Here is a 19,408-nt window from a genome sequence, read left to right on the forward strand (position 1 = left end):
ACAGCCCTTCTCTTTGAGATGGGTGGTGAGGTGTTTATGGGGTCCCAGGCAGCATGCTTGTGGACTTTTCTGCCGTGGGCCCTGCAGTAGATGGGAAGTTTAACAGCACTCTGTGTGTTAGCCTAACTAAAGTCTGTCATGTATTGAAAACCCAGCGTTGTCATCCAGTCTGAAGTGGAAAGGAAAATAAGTTCCCCGTTTGCTGCTCAGTTAACACACCATCATTTCCAAGTTTAACCCGAGCAAGTGTTCAGCTCAGTTTCTTTAATAGCTATTCAAAACGGCTTTGAAGCTTGATAGTGTTTAGGAACTTTGAGATGTTCAAGTGGAGTCTTGTTTGCTCCTGACCTCTGATAACCATTTCAGTGGAAGATGAAGAGGAGACCATTGAAGAGGAGGAAGCACATGAAGGGCTTGTAGACCACCACACAGAACTTTCTAACTTGGCCAAAGAAGGTAGGCTTTCATTATTGTGTTGAAAATTGCTTTTGTTTTTTGTTTTGGTGGTACTGGGGTTTGAACTCATGGCTTCACGCTTGCTAGGCAGGTGCTCTGCCTTTTGAGCCATTCTGTCAGCCCACATTGAAGATTGCTTTTTGTTAAACATTAAATAGGTACACGAGAACATTTAAAAGATACATGTCAGATATAAATGATAGCACTTGGTTGAGCACCACTGTAGCTAGCAGTGCTGCCTGAAGAAAAACAGTACTCTGGGTCCTCCCTGCTGCACAGCCTCCTCTGTCATGGAGGTCATGACCATCCTGGACCTTGTGCTGCTCACATTCTTGAGTCTTCTTGCTACCTACTCGTGTCTCCTTAGTGTTCTGTTCTGCTTACTTCAGCACTGTCAGAGTGGGATTGTGTGGCAGGTGACTCTCCTGGTGCTCAGTGTCTGCTCTGGAGGTTCATCCAGGTGGTGGGTGTTGCTGTAAGCACATGAATTTCACTGTCACAAGTGCTCCACCTGTAAGCATGTCACAAGCACTGTGGGCAGGGCTCAGTTCCAGCCTTGCTGCTGTGGGTGCTCTTTTGCTCTGGGTGTGCGTGCAGGTGTGCAGCAGGCTGGTGAGGCACGCTCAGCCTGCAGAACCGTGACTTGCATGGAACCGCGTGTGGTGTCCACCTTGGAGGTTTCTGCCAAGGTGCTGGTGAGAATAGTGTCTCCTGGTAGTTCACAGCCTTTTCTCTTGACAGCTATCGAGGGAGAACATCTTTTCAGGTGCTTCCTCCTCCGTCTTTGGCCCATTTTGGTGTTGGGTTTTCTTTTCCTTATTGGCCTACTGTGTTCTTTCTATGTTGCAGACACAGTTTCTTTGTCAGTCATGTGTTCTGTTGACCATTCCCCAGTTTGTATTGTCTTTTCATTCTCTCTATTGTAACTTTTGATGAAAGATGGTATTAATTTCAATGTGCGTGAACGTGTGTTTTTTTTTTTTTGGTGCTAGAGATTGAACCAGGACCTCAAGCATGCTCACTACCGAGCTCCTCAGTCTTTGCACACTGTGGTTGTTTTGTTTGCTTGTTTGTTTTGAGACTGTGTAGCCCAGGCTGGCCTTGCACTTGTGATTCTTCTGCCTCAATCTCCCAAGTGCTGCTATTACAGGCATGTGCCACCATGCCTGCCTTTCTGTTAGTGTTTTCTAAAACAATTCCTGTACTACCCCTTTTCTTGGTGGGGAAGAGTATTTGATTCCACTTCCTGTTATATAGGGAGGCAGAAGAGCCTCTGGCCCCCTTGGTGTCACATCCCTGTGCTGGTGGCTTCTTGTACTTGGATGTAGCATTTGTTATTTTGACTTTACAGGTTTATTTTGAGGTATTTGGGTTAGAACTCAGGACTTTGCACCCTTGCTAGGCAGGTGCTCAGCTGCTTGAGCCGTTCCGCCAGCCCTATAGTCTTTTGATGGACATGTGGAAAAGCTTAACTATCACAAGTGTATGTCCAGTTAAAGTGCCTTTCCATTTTAAGTAATGGTGTGGCACTTTGAATGTGAATCTGGGTCCAAGTTGCCCATTGTTCTCTGGAAGTCACTAAAGTGGGAAATTAATAGGCATTAAGCTCTCCATATGATTTTTAGAAAAATCAAGCTAGTTCATTCTTTGACCCACCCAGTTTGACAGTGTCTGTTCTGAATTCTTTTTGATACTATGAGTTTAAGATGGCTGATCATTTGCTAGAGGACAGTTTGTGCACTTCTGATTTCTAGAGATATCCAATTAAAATACTTTATGAGGGTGGGCATCAGTGGCTCATGCCTATAATCCCAGCTACTCAGGAGGCAGAGATCAGGAGAATCATGGTTTGAAGCCAGCCCAGGTAAATAGTTCAAGAGACCCTGTCTCGAAAAACTCTTCACAAAATAGGGCTGGTAGAGTGGCTTAAGGTGAAAACCCTGAGTTCAAGCTCCAGTACTGCAAAAAAAAAAAAAAAACTTTATAAATCCCCTGTCCTGTTTTTTGCATGGAATTTTTTCCAATTCTTTGCTCGTAGTGGTTTGAGATTTTAGTGTGAAATTTTTTGTTTGTTTGTCGATACTAGGGTTTGAATTCAGGGAGCGTCATGCTTGCTAGGCAGGCATTCTACTGCCTGAGCAACTCTACCAGCCCAGTGTGGGATTTATTTTAAGCAGTTAGGGTGTTTTATACGAAAAAAAAAAAAAAATCTTAGAATCTTCTTTTTTTTTTTGTTTTTTGGAGGGGGTGTATTTTTTTTTTTTTTTTTTGAACTAGCATCTCTCTGTGTAGTCCAGGATGACCTTGAACTCACAACCCTCTTGCCTTCATCTCCCAAGTGATAGGATTATAGGTGTGTACCACCATGCCCAGCTTAAAGAACTTAAAACCTTTTACCATATTTTAAAAATATTTTTCTTGCTTCTTTATTTTTAACTAAAATTTTGTATTTTTCTGTATTATAATCATGAGTTATTTCTAACAGTGGCATTCGTTTTCTTTTTTTGGTACTGGGGGGTTAAGTTGTACCCCTAGTACCCCAGCAGGGCCTTCATTTTTCACACACACACACACACACACACACACACACACACACACACGTTTTTGGTTTTTTTTTGTGGTTGTGGGATTTGAATTTAGGGCTTCATGGTTGTGAGGCAGGCGTTCTAATGCTTGAGCCGTGCCTCCAGCCGTCATTTTTTATGTCATTTCCAGATGTGACTGGCCTCGTGCTTGCTCAGCGGGTGCTTTATCACTTGAGTCACTCCTCCAACTTTCTTCTCTTTCTTTAATGAATGAAAATTGAGTTTGACATTTCATTTCAAAGATGTGTGCTACCATGCCTGGCTCATCTTACTTCATAAAGGAAATATTTATACCTTGTATCTGTTATGGGCAGCCATGTTAATCTTGGGAGAAAATAGATGTGCTTTTAGATGTTGCAAATTGAACATCCCCCATCTGAAAATCCAGAGTCCGAAATGCTTCAAAATCCAAAACCTTTTGAGCATCAAGAAAATAATGCTCAAAAAGATTGAGACTTGGGACCAGACATTGTGACTCACAACTATAATCTCAGGCTATCTGAAAAATAAACTAAAGCAAGTGGTAGAACGCAAGGCCCTGAATTTAAACCCCCATACTGCCAAAAAAACCAAACAAACAAAAAATGCAAAACTTAAGATTTTGGAGCCTTTTGGATTTCAGATTTTCTGTTTAGGTATGCCCAGCTGATAAACTATGGAAATGTCCCAAAATTTGAAATACTCAGAATTTATTATTCCTATGGTTTCAGGCATTTTGGATAAGATACTTGTATAAATGGTTTCTGAGGACCCATCTAAAGTGACTGGCCACCCTTTATTCTTCTTGCTATGGTTTCTCTTGCTGCTTTCTCTTTGTACTTAACTGACAATTGTCATAAAATAATGGTGTTTCTTCCTGCAATCCTTTCCAGCTGAATTGCCCTTAATTGATTTGATGAAGTTGTACGAAGGCGCCTTTCTACCAAGTTTTCAGTGGCCACAGCCAGAGCCTGACCATGGAGAGTCAAGTGGAGAAGAAGGTTTGTTTCCAGCATTGCAAAGAATTTAGGTGTAGGCCAGGTACCGGTGCTCACGCCTGTCATCCCAGCTACTCAGGAGACAGAGATCAGGAGGATCGCAGTTCAAAGCCAACCCTGGCATGTAATAGTTCAAGGACCCTATCTCAAAAAACCCATCACAAAAAAAGGGCTTGGTGAAGTGACTCTAGTGGTAGAGTGCCTGCCTAGCAAGCGTGAGGCCCTGAGTTCAAATCCCAGTGCTGCCAAAAAAAAAAAAAAAAAAAAAAAAAGAATTCAGGCTTATAAATGAAAGCCAAAATAGGCACAAATAAAGGCTTAAAATAAGATTTTAAAAATTGTTTTAGTTTTATGAAGGAAAGAATTGGCGAGATATTTAATATGTGATTGTGTGTGAGTGTGAGTGGTGGGCATGTGTGAGTGAGTGTGTGTGGTGTGCATGTGTGTGTATGTGGTGTGTGAGTGAGTGCGTGTGGTGTCTGGTGTGTGTATGTGGTGTGAGTATGTGTGTGGGGTCTGTGTGTGTGTGTGTGTGTGTGTGTGTGTGTGTATCTGTGTGGTGCTGGGGTTTGCACTCAGGGCCGTGCTTGCTGCTTGCTAGGCAGGAGCTTCACCACTTGACCCAGGCCCCAAGCCCTCCTTGCTTTTGATGCTTTTCTAATTAGGGGCCAGCCTCTACCCATACCCTCTGTGTCTCTGGGGTCACAGGCGCACACCCCCCGCCCAGCTTAAAGGTTAAGATGGAGGTCTTACTAACTCTTTTGCTTGGCCTGGCTTCAAACTGTGATCCTCTTGAGCACCACCTCTTCAGTAGCTGGGATTATATGTGTGAGCAACTGTGTCCACTGTCATTTTTTTCAATCAGATAAGCTTTATTTAAATTCTGTGCTGTTATTGTTACATTTATTGGAGCTCGGGTGAAGGATGTGAAAGTGTTTTCCTCTGCATGTGTAGGAGCTGTTGATTTTTATCGTATAATTTCTAGGCTGTGCTGTGTTTAGCATATATGTTTTGAGTAGTTGTCTTGAGTTTTATTAGGCATTCTGGACAGATACGTAGAATACACAAAAATGTCTACTTTTCCTTTTGCTTGCTCTGATTATCAGACACAAGGGCATGTGAGCAGGGGTGGGACCGTGAAGAAGCGGCCGGGACAGGTACTGAAGTGTCTCCATGGAGTTGGGTCCTTCAGGATCCTGGGCTCACAAGGACTGGGGGTGTGGCAGAGATGGGTCTCCCCTTGTTTGCAGACTTGGGAGGGTAATAGTGGAGGGGAAATCCCTGCAGCACACTGTCCATGACACCAGCTCCATCTGACAGACCTAGATGTGGGCAAGAGGCTCTGAGATGTAGGCAGGTGGCTCTGAGAGCTTCCCAGGCTGCTCTTGAGTGGGGCATTCATGAGACTCCTGCTCACTGTCCAGGGCTAGTATAGATGTACAAAGTGATTGCAAGGAGAAAGCCAGTGCTTCATTAGGTATTGGAAGTATTCTTACTTCCTATTTGTTCTCTTCCTTTTTTTTTTTTTCAATATTGAGTCTTACAAAACTCACTTCCATCTGTTCTACTGTTGCTCTAGATGCAGAAGACTGTCCCAATGACCGGGAGAGCCGGAAGAGCTCAGTTCTTATAGACTCACTCTTCATCATGGATCAGTTTAAAGCCACAGAGAGAGTGAACATCGGGAAGCCCAACACCAAGGACATCGCAGAAGTCACGGCTGTGGCTGAAGCTGTCCTGCCTAAGGGCAGTGCCCGGGTCACCACTGCGGTGAGGCATGGGGTCATTGTGTGCAAGTTGTAAGGAAACCTCCTCCTACTTCCCAACAGGCTCTTTGTTACAACTGTAGAAGTGTCCAGAAACTTCCTTCTGTTTTCCGTAGACCATTTGTGATGGCCAGTAGGCGTATAATTTGACTTTTGACTTCAGCTTTGAGAAAAGAGTTTTGCCCGTTATTTTGACAAGCAGTCATTGTTTGGCTGGTCTGTTGCTGCAGGTGAAGTTTAATGCTCCGTCTCTATTGTATGGCGCCCTCCGTGATTATCAGAAGATTGGCCTGGACTGGCTGGCCAAGCTCTATAGGAAAAGTCTCAATGGCATATTGGCAGATGAAGCAGGACTTGGCAAAACAGTGCAGATCATTGCTTTTTTTGCCCACCTTGCTTGTAATGAAGGTAAGAGTCTTATTTTTTGAACAGTACAGAGACTTAATAGGTGATAAAATCTCTGAAGTGAGGACCTCTCACTTAGCCTTCTTTTTTTTTTTTTTTTTTTTTTTTTTTTTTTTTTTGGTGGGACTGGGGTTTGATCTCAGGGCTTCATGCTTGCAAAGCAGGCGCTTTACCACTTGAGCCATACCTCCAGCCCCTCACTTTAGCCTTCTTACACTCTTCTTTGCGCCTCCTGTCCTTTGATCTGAGCCAGCATTTGGCTTAGAAATACTCTCTGCACACACTTGTAGTCCCAGCACTCTGTAAGCTTCACTGAAGTCTAGGAATTTGAGACTAGCCTGAGAAACATAGTAAAACCCTGTCTCAAAAAAAAAAAAGTTGCACAAACAGGTAAAAAGTTCATTTGTAGTTAGAGTGACTTAGTATTATTCAGAATGTAGTGTACAGTACAAAGACCAGCAAGTCTGTAACTAAACTTTGTGATTGAGATGTCACCCATAGCCTATGGGCAGCAGAGCAGGTGGCATGGCCTCCAGTATTAGTTGGGAGCCCTTGATGGTACCCATTCTAGCTCCCATATCTCTGTGCTGCCACGTATATGCTTCTCTTGCCTCCTTTTCTGCTGAGCTTGCCTCTGAGCAGCATTTTTTTGTTGTTTTTTTGGTGGTACTGGGGGGTTTGAATTCAGGACTTTGCACTTGCTAGCCAGGTACTGTACCGCTTGAGCTGCAACTCAGTCTTCTGAGCAGCATTTCTGATGTGCAGTAGTCTGGCTGCTCCATGGGGCTCAGCTGCCCTGCAGTCTGTGCCTTTTTGACTCTTTCTACTGATACTTGCAGGCGCACTGGCCTCCCGTCGGATCTGTAGGATCAGTTCCCCGTCCTCTCCCCTGCTGCTTTGGCCTTTGGGTCAGCCCTTGAACGTTCTGTGCTCTGTACCTCTGGGGCTGGTTGCTGTTTGAGCTGGCTGCAGAGGAGTGCAACTGTCTGACCCAGTACTCTGTCTCACTTTTTTCTTCTTGCAGAAGTTTTCCTCAGTTCCAGAAGCAGATTCACCTAGGCCCCTGTAATGGTGCCAGGAAAATTGGAGGTGTCTTGTCCTCCTGCACTGAGTGTCAAAGGCAGGGATGGACACTGAGTCAGGAGGGCTGATGTAGGACAGTGATGTCAGCTGGGAGTTGAGAGTTCAAGGGATAGGGTGGGTCCTAGGTGGCCACCAGTCCTTCACTTTGGGAGCAGTTTCTTCTGAACTCCTTCCTTCTGCAGTGCCACAGTCTTCCATTCATGTTACTGAATAGTTCTTCACCCATATCAACCTCATAATCAGTTCTTAAATACATACAAGTAGATCAGCTTCTGGGCTCCGTGCTTTCTTCCATTGATTTCTTTTTGTTTCTGACCCAGTATCACAAACTTTTAAATGCATACCTTAACACAAGTCATACATATAGTTATGTCAAGATGGAAAAGCACCTTGCCTTACTTACTAGTTTGTTATTTAAGTGAAAAAAGTGTCAGCATACTTTACTACATTTGTAATAACAGTGTTCGTCTTATCTACACGGGGTGTGCTCTAAGACTCCAGTGGATGCCTAAAACCTGCATAATACCAAACTCAGTGTATATTGTGTTTTTTGCTAAGTTGACAACTTTCACTTTTTTGCTTAAAGAAGCACTTAGTGGCTTCTATTCAGCGTATCTCAATTGCCATCATTGCTGCTCTTGTGTTTAATTGAGTAAAATAGGGTCACTTGAGCATAAGCACTGCAGCAGCATAACAGTGGCTCTGCCAGCCCTGATAACAGGCAGGTAGTGTACCCTGTGTGCAGATGCTGCATAAAGGCACAGTGTGCATCCCGGGGATTTCATCATGGTGCTCAGAATGGTGTGCAAGTTAATGCTTATGAATTGTTAATTTCTCAAGTTTCTCATTTCATGTTTTTAGACCACGGTTGACTGGCAACTGAAACCTTGGGTAATGGGCAACTACTCTAGTTAACACTGGAAGTACTCTAGACTTCTAAAATATGGGACTTTATCTCACTAACTGGAGGAATGAATTTGTTGAGTTAGTCACTCATCCTCATTCCCTTATCTGATGGCAGCCAGGCCAGGCAGATTTTAGTCCCTGAGGATGTCCACTTGCCTAGGAGGAAAGACCTGCGGGAGGAGCCTCAGGGCAACGGGGGCAGTGGGTGTAGGAGCTGCAGTACAGCTTACATGTCCAGAGCAGGTTGAGGCCATATGAGGGCTTGAAAGTGCAAGAACAGTCAGAAGTGTGAAGGGAAAGCCCTGCAGTCTCATGCAGTGTGGCTCTGCCTCAGTGACAGGCCTGTGTGGTGAGGGCTCAGTCTACTCTGCTGGTGTCCACAGAGGGCCAGAGAGGATATGGCTCCATCAGGAGTCTGGTGAACAATGTGGCTGCTGGGCCTAGAGGGTGCATGTCTGGAAATGCCGGGAAGGATTCTGTGGCTGGATTTACATGACCTGCTCTGGAGAGGGATTTGTCCACACTGCACTATGGTCTCCCATCCCTCTGGCTAGGTTGGTGTTTCTGGGTAACTAGAAAACCTCAGGCTTATAGTTCTCCCAAGAGCAGTGTTGATGAACTATAGAAACGATCCCTGGAATTACAGTCTTACAAGTGTTTATTATTTGGATTTTAGTTAGGAAATGCTGATAAACTTACACAAGAGGAAAAGTACTCATGAACTGTACACTGGGTGCCCTCTTTTTTCTTTTTAAGGGAGAAAAAAGTCTCTCTTGTCTCCTTGGTGGTGACCACGGGTTAGCCTAGTGTGTGTCCTGCCCAGTTTCCTCAGTGTCATTGACACTTAGACACATGTACATGACCACTTTTCATCTCCAAGGGTGGACTCATGGGCTACATACGAGATTTTCAGTTCTGTTTGTCATTTTGGGGAGAATGGAGTCTGGATTTGATTTGTGTTTCCTTGTAAGTTGATGTGTGGGTCCGGGGATGTGGCTCTGTGGTAGGGTGGGTATATGTAGCATGGGAGAGGTCCTGAGTTTGATCCCTAGCACTGCAAAAATAAAACAGTTTATTATCCTCTGGTGGGGGTGTGTGTGTGTGTGTGAAATTTCTGTTCATACCCTTGGTTCTTTTTCTTTTGAGTGGTTGTTTTTATAGGATCTGTAGCAGTGCTTTGTAGATGTGGGAAATGCAGGTATTATTTGAAGTCAGTCCTTTCTGTCATTAACTTGATTTGCATTTCATTATGGTATAGAAGTTGAAATTTTCTGTGTCTGTTATTTTCATTAATTTTTAAAATTCTGTTTTCAGACTAAGCTAAATCACTGGGTGGGTTGGGTGTGCTCTGTCTAGAGGCTGGGGTCAGCCAGGACTAGAAGCCCTCACCCTGGGAAAGGACTGGAGAAAGGCTTCAGGCCACTGAAGTCCTGTGCCAGTAGCTTTCTTGTTTGTAAGAATTCTTCCCAAAGCCCATAGTAGAGGTTCACCATGGCTTAGAGTAAGTCCTGATTGTGTTTGTGACTATTCTTTCCACAGTGGGGAGGGCCTGTCCCCCTGCAGTGCAGTGGGGCCAGCTCTGGGTAGTGTGATGGTGCTAGAGTGCAGCGTGTTCCCTTGGCCTCTGTTGCTTTTCCTTGTGGGCCACCTGCTTCCTACCTTCTCCCATCAGATACGGTGCCAGGTGCTTGGACTTGACAGATGATGTGAAGTGGAAAATTCCTTGTCTTTTCTTTTGCAGGTAATTGGGGCCCCCATCTTGTTGTTGTCAGAAGCTGTAACATACTCAAATGGGAACTGGAGTTGAAACGGTGGTGTCCTGGACTCAAAACCCTCTCCTATGTTGGCAGCCACAGAGAACTCAAAGCAAAGAGACAGGTAACTCTGTGCGTGTGCGTGTGCGTGCGCGTGTGTGCGTGCGCGCGTGTGTGTGCGTGTGTGTGCGCGCGTGTGTGCGTGTGCGTGCGTGTGTGTGCGTGCGCGTGTGTGTGTGCGTGTGTGCGTGTGTGTGTGTGCGCGCGTGTGTGCGTGTGCGCGTGTGCGCGTGTGCGTGTGTGCGCGTGTGCGTGTGTGTGTGCGTGTGTGCGCGTGTGTGTGCGTGTGTGTGTGTGTGCGTGCGTGTGTGTGTGTGTGTGCGCGTGTGTGCGTGCGCGTGCGCGCGCTGCTGGAAATGAACCCAGGGTCTCACTCATTTTAAGCAAGTACTGTGCTACTGAGCTCTAGCCGGGTGTATTTTAAACATGAAACAAAACTAAACGGCAAATCATCTTAATCTTTGTTGTTGTTATTATTTTTGATACAAGATCTTGCCATGTAACATAACCCAGACTGGCTTGGAACTTTCGATTTTCTTGCCTCAGCCTTCTGAGTGCTGGACTCACAAGCTTGTGCCATGATTCCTGGCCCCGTCTTAATTTTTACAGGTGAAAAATTTCAGTTTGAAGACAAGCTTATTAATGTAATTACTACATACGGATCACCAATTTGTGAACTGTCAAACCCATAACTGGTTCTAGAACTGAGCCCCTTGAGAGCATAAAGATCACAGGTGACTCAGTTGTTCCTTGGGAGGTAGCTGCTGGTACATGGGGCTCTGTCTCCCATCCCAGGGACTGTGGTGTTCCCTAGAACTGAGGTGCTCACTGGAGACACATTTGAAGAATTTAATTGATCTGTGACTGTGCTGCAGTGGTAGAGGACATGTCTAGCATGAGAGAGGGCCTGGGTTTGATCCCCAGCACCACAAAAATAAATGAATAAAAATAAAGAGTTTATGTTTTTCTGCCTCAAGATCCTACTGATTTCCACAAGTGTAATGGAGTGGTTGCGAGGCCTCTTAAACTCTGACTTATAAATCCATATTATAAATCCATAATATAAATTCTGTGGGTTGTTCACAGGAATATTTGTGACTGATAGATATTTCCTTTTGTCCTCTAGCACTTCCTAGTGCTAGGCCATAAGTGGCTGTGTATTGGTCAAGAGTTTTTCATCACACAAAGATTTGACTTACATAAGATGGTTTTATGTTGAATAGTGTTTACTGGACAAGTGAGTGCCTGGAAATGTATTTTCTTTTTTTCTGTTTCTTAGTCTTTTTCTCCTGCTGTAAAAGAATGCCACAGGGCAGACAAGTCATTTATTTATTTATTTATTTGTTTGTTTGTTTATTTATTTATGGCAGTACTGAGATTTGTACTCAGGGCCTTGTATTGCTAGGTAGACATTTTACCACTTGAGCCACACCCCCAGCCCTTTCTGCTTCAGTTTTTTTTTTTTTCTTTTCAGATAGGGTCTCATATTTTTTGAGCAGAGCTGTTCTAGAACCGTGATCTTCTTCTCTGTGCCTCCCACAGAGCTGGGGTTTCAGGTGCACACCACCACATGTGGTTTGTTAGCAAGGTGCGCCACCATGTCTGGCTGAGTAGAAGTTTATTCCCACAGTGCTGGAGGCCGGGCACTCAGCACCAAGGTACTGGCAAGTTTGGTGTTTGGCAAGGCCTGGTTTTGTTCCCGAGGGGACTCCTTGCTGCATCCTCACATAGTGGAAGAGAAAGGGGCCTCAGCTGGTTCCCTACAGCCCTTTAATTCATTTGTGAGGGCAGAGAAGACCCTACCTCTTAATACCACCTCAATGGGGATTCAGTTTTTCAACATGAATTTGGAAGGGACACATTCAAACCATAGCCCTGTCACCAGTTATTATCTGCTTTTAAAAAAGCTTATGATGTTGACATTTGCATTTCTTATCCTCTCTCTGAGCATGTCTTTCTTTAGTTAGATTACACTCTATAAAATGTGTTCCTCTTCAGGATCTTCTCTTTATTTTTCAAGTGATGGTTGGCAGTGCTTCCAAAGCATTTTGTTAACTTAGATTGTAGAGGAAGAGATAAGAATATTACCTCAGCCATTTTTGTGTGGAATCGTTGAGAAGGGCAGGTAGGTGGTTAGCAGTGGGTCTGGGCTGCTGCTGAGGATAGGTGGAAAACGAGGGCTTCTGTCCATGCTGCAGGAGTGGGCTGAGCCCAACAGCTTCCACGTCTGCGTCACGTCCTACAAGCAGTTCTTCAGGGGCTACACTGCCTTCTCACGGGTGCGCTGGAAGTGCCTTGTCATTGATGAGATGCAGCGTGTGAAGGGCATGACCGAGCGGCACTGGGAAGCAGTTTTTACCCTGCAGAGGTCTGACCACCATTCAAGTACTGTGTGCTACCTACCATCCCTGTGTTCTTTGTTGTTGTTACCTAAGGATTCTTGTCAAGAAACTTAGCTCAGTGCACATGCACACAAACTGCCTTGTAGTGATAGAAATTACCCTTCACCTTTGTCACGGCATGCGGGGCTGAGGACACTCCATGGGTCCTTTGTTCAGTCCCTTCTTCATGTGTACCTATCCATCAGTTCCGTTTTCTCTCACATTTCCAGAGTCATGTTCAGCCACCTTCATGTATCTAATAATTCCAGCACTGCCCGTTTTATTTGCAGCCAGCAGCGCCTGCTTCTGATCGATGCCCCACTACATAACACCTTTCTGGAGCTCTGGACCATGGTGCACTTTCTCATCCCTGGGATCTCCAGGCCTTACCTGAGCTTTCCCCTAAAGGCCCCCAGTGAGGAAAATCAGGATTATTATCACAAAGTGGTCATAAGACTACACAGGGTATGTCTGCTTCTGTGACTCCAGCTGATCGATCTAAGATACATTGGCCTTATGGTGAATGGGCTCATGGCATTTTTTTGGGAGGAAAACAGTCATTGTTGTCTCTAGGTGACACAGCCTTTCATTTTGAGAAGAACTAAGAGAGATGTGGAGAAGCAGCTGACCAGGAAATATGAGCATGTTCTGAAGTGCCGCCTTTCCAGTCGGCAGAAGGCCTTGTATGAGGATGTCATCCTGCAGCCTGGGTGAGTGAGTGCCGGGTGTCCATGTGCCCACTTGCCATTGCCCTCACTGTAAACTGCATATGTCCTCTCTGTGGGAGCTCAGTGAGGACCAGGGACTGGAGCCAGGACTCCGCAGTCTCCCAGACGTCTCCCTTTCTCTCAGGGTCCTTCTGGTCCACACACAGAAACTGTTCTAACCTCAGACTTGTTGCAGCTACACAGCTTATACATGTAGCATGCTGTCCACTTTGCTTCTGCTGCTTCCTGGGTCAGTGTTGAAGTGTTTTTTGTGGACTTAGCCAGGAAAAGCATGCTGGTTGACCAGCCTGTCCTTACCAAGCAGCTGCAGCACCTTCAGGTTAGTGTGACCTGGCTGAAAGATGGCACACTGACTGTTTGGGGGCATAGGCCAGCAGGGCACAGGATACATGTTATGGAATAACATTTTATGACCACAGCAGGCCACACCACACCATGGTTGCTTCTCTAACTCCCACACAGCCAGGCACCTCATGCCAACAGGTGGGCTCACCTTGATCCCTCCATGGCCTCTCAGTGGCTGCTTTGGTTCTTTCTTTTGGGCTCTCTAGTTCCTACATTTAAAGAAAACAAACATCAAATTCCAGAGGATTTTATATTTGTTGGTTCTCAGGACTTAACACCTGCTTTGTTTCCCCAAAGGTAGCTTAGAAGAAATGTTTGTGGTGCTTACCTGCACAGCTCCGGGTGCCACCTCACAGCCTCTCAGGGGTTATGGCATCTGGTCCTGCTCCCTATCTGTCAGGCCAGCCTCACCTGGTTCTTGGGTTACCACTCTGTGTGGGAAAACAGTGCAGGGTTCCCGGGAGGTGCCACAGCAGAGCATACAGGTGCAGAATGATGGCACCAGCATTTGCCTTGTCTGTGGGCCGACAGTGTGGGCTGCACCAAGGTTGGTTGTGAGACCTGGCAGGTCTCCTGATGCTTCTTACCTGTAGTATTTGGTGTGTCCTCTGGTCTCTGAGGATGAGGTTTGTGTGTGTGGATTCCTCACGGTAGTGGGTGGCATCCTGTACACCTTCAGGAAGTAGTTTGGCTGTTATTGCAGTGTGTTTTATAAGCTTATTGGGAAGTTTAGTACAGGACATAAGTATGCATGCTGCCAGATTTCTCAGGCAGTCCACAACAAATTGCATTGATAATATGACACAGCCTGTCATTTAATCTAGAATAGGGGCAATGAAACCACACCTCTTCACATTAGCTATGACCAGCCCTCTAGAACATTGTAAAAACTGTGGACAGAAAATGCTTTGCTGCATTGCTGCAGCTCTGGTGTCAGATCCTTAAATGAAATGTTGGTGTCACATGCCAGCTCTAGTTGTTGATACACAAGTTTGGGTGGAGGGAATGCAGCTTCTGTGGAGGTCAGGTGCCATCACCAGCACTCAGGGGATGGGCTGGGATGTAGCTCGGTGGTACAGCGCTTGCCTAGCATGCGTGAGGCCCTGGGTTCGATCCCAGCACCAAAAAAAGAAAAGACAAAAAAAAAAAAAAAAAAAAAAAAACCTCTCCCCAGCACTCAGGGGAAGCATAGCTCAAAGTCCCCTTACTTTCTGAGCTCTCCCACCAGGCAGAAGCTCAGAGAAGCTGTTGCCTGGGTCGCTGGCTCATTGATCTTTGGAGTCAGTTTGCTTGTGTCTGAGAGTCAGGGGCACTGAGATCCACTGGGCAAAAATGGGTCTTGTTTCACTGATGTTTGGCTAGTTCTGTGGTGTCTGCTCCCTTAGGGGAGGGAGAAACTTCCTCTTCACATTTATTTTCTTCCTCTCTGAGTTGGTAAATCGAGTGCTGGTGCATTAGATCTGCATGCACCCCACTTTTTGCACCTAGGAACCAGGTTTCTAGGTGCTATCAGTCACGTGGACATCCGGATAGTATGCTGCCGCTGATAACCTCAGGGTCCTCACTTGATGCTGAGTGTCCGGTATCTGGTCAGCCCTCTTTTTGTACCACAATGCCAGAGAGATGTAGGAGTGGTCTGTCTAGGCCCTGCCTTTGTCGCCATTTGCTTGAGCTCCTGGCTCTTGAGGGAGCTACCTTTCTGGACCAGTGCCCCAACCTGTGCTCTGAATCCCATTCCTTCTGTGGAAGCTTCTGTATTTCTTTGTCTTTTAGCCTTTCTCTTGGAGGTTCATTCCAGCATCAGTTTTTGTATATATAAACATGGAACTGTTCAAACTTTCCCTTGACTGGAGGTGTGGCTTTAAGTGGTAGAGCACCTGCTTAGCAAGAATGAGGCCCTGAGTTCAAATCCCAGTACTGCCAAAAAATAATAATAAAATAAATTCTCCCCTTAATCCTTCCCTTCCTCCTCTGCTCTCTGGAGCCAGCTGTATAGGTTCTGTCTCTGCTTATCCCAATTTCTGTGCCCACCCCTTCTCAGCCTCTGTGCAGAGAGGTTCTTTTACAGAACTGAGAACTGGCTGTGCCAGGGTCCACAGTGACTTCAGGCTCTGAATCTCCTGTGGCATCTTTTCTTGGTAGCACCTGTCCCAGGGGCTCCAGCGTGACCCACCTTGAGCTCATGCTATCTCCTGAGCCTCGTTCTCCTGTGCCCCTTCTATTGAGGATATGGTACCACCAACCAAGTATTTGGATTAAAAAGCTGCAGTGCTTTCTCCATAGACCAGTCATCCCTCACTATGTACCTCTGGCTGCTAGACGCACTGTGTTCTACCTGGGGCAGCCTCTCCTCACCCAGGTTCACTACACACCATAGCCCCCTTCTGTCTCCTCCCCCGTTCCAGTGTGCTTTGTGGGTCTGTGTCTGCCTCCCACTGCAACTGCAGCAGCGTCTAGTCCTCAGCCTGATCACTGCCTTGCTCTGCACTGTGCATTCTCCCTGCAGGGTTGGGCATTGGCAGTTCTACCTTGAGAGCCTGGGAGTGTGCTTTCTGGGTTTCTCTCATCCTTTTCCTTAGCTAATTCCTCTCATTCCTTAAAGTACTTCTAGAATGACTCTGCTCCTTAACTTCCGTAGAACAGCCTCTTCCTGGTCTTGGCAGAGTGACTCAAGCATTTGCCTAGCAAGTGTGAGGCCCTGAGTCCAACCCCAAAGCCATCTAAAAAACAAAACAGCCTTTCCCCATCAGAAGGGGTAGCACCAAACAGAGAGAGCTGCCCACTTCTGACCTCTCAGTCTGGGCTCTCTGGCAGGATTTCTTGTTCAACAAAGTCTCGGGGAAGCATGCTAGTTACTATGTTTCTGGGATTAGGAAAGTAGATTGTGATGAATCTTGAGTGGTAAATACATTTGCCATTCGGACTGAACTGCCCTGTTTGTTCTCCCATGAGCAGGACACAGGAAGCTCTGAAGAGCGGACACTTTGTCAGCGTCCTGAGTGTCCTGATGCGGCTGCAGCGCATCTGCAACCACCCAGGGCTGGTAGAACCCCGGCTGCCTGGCTCCTCCTATGCAGCCGGCTCTCTGCAGTACCGATCAGCCTCTCTCATCCTCAAGGCACTGGAGAGAGAGTTTTGGAAGGTAGGTGGAGGATTCAGAAAGCCGAATCACTACTTGAAGTCTTTGTAGGCACGTGGTAGATAAAACCCATATATACTTGTATGTATCAGTTTTCAAGCCCTCTCCCCTCTTTCCAGGGCCTCCCTGGCCACCACAAGGCTGTTTTCTATGTATGGATATGGTATGTGGATGGGATCACATGTGGCCTTTTGTGTCTGGCCTCTTTCACTTACTGTATTCTCAAGGCTCTCCATCATTGTAGTGCACACCAAAATGTCACTCCTTGCCGAGCGCCAGTGGCTCACGCCTATCATCTTAACCACCCAGGAAGCAGACCATCAGGAGGATTAGTTTGAAGCTAGCCCCAGGCAAATAATTCATGAGACCCTATCTTGAAAATAACCATCATAAAGAAAGGGCTGGTGGAGTGACTCAAGTGGTAAGAGTGCCTGCCCAGCAAACATGAGGCCCTGAGTCTTAAAAAAAAGAATGGTACTCTTTTTTAAGGCTGAGTAATATTCTCTTGTGTGAGTACCATATTTCATTTCTTTTTCCATCAGCTGATGGCCATCTGGGCGATTTCCAATTCTGGCTGTTGTTAGTAAGGCTACTGAGAATATTCCTACAGAGTTTTGCATGCACATGGTTTCTCATTACTCTTGGGAGTACACTAGGAATTGGTCACTGGGCCACACAGTCACTCTCTGTACTTCTTCTTGGAACTGCTGACCATGCCACTGTGGCTGGACCACCTGGCTCCCCACCAGCAGTGTGAGGGCTTCCCGTTCTTCACTCTTCACCAGGACCCTCTTTTTTGGCTGCCACCCTTCTATTAGGTGTGAGGTTACTTTCTTGTTATCCAAAGCCTTGAGATGCACGGATTGGTGGTGCTAGGGAAGAAAGGCATGTGCTCCTGTCGGGCACAGCTCTGCACCTAGGCTGGCTGCTGTTTAACTGAAAGCATGCTCTCCAGCAGTCTCACTCCATCCTCATGTGTCCATCTGGCACTGAGGTGGTCTCCAGTTGTCTATAGAGTGAGTCTTGGAGGGGTCACTTCCATACCAACTTTCACATGCACCAGCGCATGTAGGCTCGCTCGCTCAGCCCCTCCCTCCTCCTGAGGAGGCCTGCTGCCTCCATGTTGTCCAGATTCAAAGCTGCCTGACTGTTCTCTCCTCTAAGCTCCATTTTGTCTCTCAGTGCTCCCTGGGCATTTGCACAACCTTGGAGGACCGAACACCATAGTTTCTGTTCTGCAGAGGGGAGTCAGGCCCCTAAGATGCATGGCCTGCAACAGCCCTAGCAAGAGAGGGCATGGGATACCACCTGGGCAGAGCCTGCTCACTCTGGCTCCACACTTCAACAGGCTCCAGTTCTTGGTCAGGTGTTCCTTGTACCACTTCATGCAGCAAGTTTTTTTCCTTTCCTACTTAGGAAACGGATCTTTCCATATTTGATCTCATTGGCTTAGAAAATAAAATCACTCGCCATGAGGCTGAATTGCTGTCTAAGAAAAAGGTGACTCGGAAACTCATGGAGGAGGTCTTTGTCTCACCACCCTCGTCAGCCCGGCCAGCAGCAGTGAAGCTGAAGGCTAGTAGGTAAGTGGGCTTGGGTTAGATGCAGTATGGGGCTGGCTTGTCTTGTTCACAGACCTATGCCAAGGAGCTGCTACTAGTTGGTCTGGCTCCCTAGGCTTGGGGTTATGAATCCCTCACAGCTCCTCCCCGCCAGGTGACCCCCAGACTAGTGATGAAGAGGAAGACCATGGTCTAATTTGGTTACCTGATTCTCTTGGGAATTTAGAAATTCCCAAGAGAGCATAGCCACATCCAGACACCCCCGGGGCAAGGGTGGCTGCTTACTGTTCTAAGGAGTGCCCTTGGTCATCTTTAAGTAGGCTTTGGTATTTGGAGGACATCAGTGCTGAGTTTAGTCTGCTGTCTGGCATGGCCAGGCCAGGCTCTGAGAGTGGTGAGGGTGTAGGACGTGCTCATGGTGTGGTATCACGGGCAGGCAGAGTGTTCCACAGGACCACAGTGAAGGTATTGTCCTTATAGTGACATTACAATAATGTACATGATGGTTTTTGTGAGTTCATGAAGCTGGGAGGGGTAGATAATGTTAGATGATGAACTCAAGATACAAATGACTCAGGACTGACTATACCCAGTGACTAGGAGTAAGCAAAGTCCTGTGCTTGGGTGAAAAAAGAAAAGAGGTATTTGAGAGATAAAGGGGCCAATTCTGTGATTGCTGGCCCATCCCCCAGCTCTTCTGTACCCGGCTTCCCTGGGACCAGTGACCAGTTGCCCTCATTTTGGTGCTGGTAGCAGCAGTAGGTTTCTACTCAGCCTGCACTGCTCAGGGAGCCTGTACACAGATGAGTCTGTCAGTTTGTGCTAATTTGGGCTTCATTAAAGGCTTCAGTGGCTATCTCTGCTGCCATTCCTATTTTCTAGGTAAAAAAAAAAAAAAGGCAGGCTCCATTGTGGTCATATTTGGAACGGCAGCCTAGCTGGGCCCTCTTGCGGCTTCCCACTGTCACTGTGTATACCTTCACAGCTGCCATTTCTGCCCCCTCCTGAGCCTCCTGTTATTAACACTGTTTCCTGGGGGGTAAGGGTGGGGTTCCTTCCACCTTGCTCTTCACTCCTAATTGTGGTGTCATGGATGCTCTGTGCCAGAGGTATTTTTTTCTAATCCACATTGATGTGTACTTGAAAACTAAGATATCTTTGTCTTCATACACCCAAGAATCAGGGAGTGTGATTCTGTGCTTTTGAGTGCAGGGTTTGTCAGCAACTCCCCCAGGCTCAGAGTGATCATCCTGTAGCAGTA

General features: G+C 46.5%; 1 protein-coding gene across 21 annotated transcripts in view; it reads left to right on the forward strand.

Moving 5' to 3' along the window:
• Ep400 (E1A binding protein p400) overlaps nt 1-19,408 on the forward strand; it is a 104,096-nt gene that overhangs the window by 43,842 nt on the left and 40,846 nt on the right. For 19 of the 21 annotated variants that reach the window (XM_074060723.1, XM_074060722.1, XM_074060727.1 and 16 more), the window contains 10 exons: nt 367-456; nt 3,914-4,021; nt 5,598-5,788; nt 6,015-6,192; nt 9,920-10,056; nt 12,191-12,360; nt 12,664-12,838; nt 12,947-13,083; nt 16,402-16,588; nt 18,002-18,168. In XM_074060723.1, the coding sequence (XP_073916824.1) occupies nt 367-456; nt 3,914-4,021; nt 5,598-5,788; nt 6,015-6,192; nt 9,920-10,056; nt 12,191-12,360; nt 12,664-12,838; nt 12,947-13,083; nt 16,402-16,588; nt 18,002-18,168 (1,540 nt within the window). The remainder of the gene's footprint in view (nt 1-366; nt 457-3,913; nt 4,022-5,597; nt 5,789-6,014; nt 6,193-9,919; nt 10,057-12,190; nt 12,361-12,663; nt 12,839-12,946; nt 13,084-16,401; nt 16,589-18,001; nt 18,169-19,408) is intronic. The other 2 variants (XM_074060730.1, XM_074060738.1) reach the window with 1 other exon arrangement.

The sequence above is a fragment of the Castor canadensis genome, chromosome 18 (assembly GCF_047511655.1).
Source record: "Castor canadensis chromosome 18, mCasCan1.hap1v2, whole genome shotgun sequence".
Taxonomy (NCBI): Eukaryota; Metazoa; Chordata; class Mammalia; order Rodentia; family Castoridae; genus Castor; species Castor canadensis.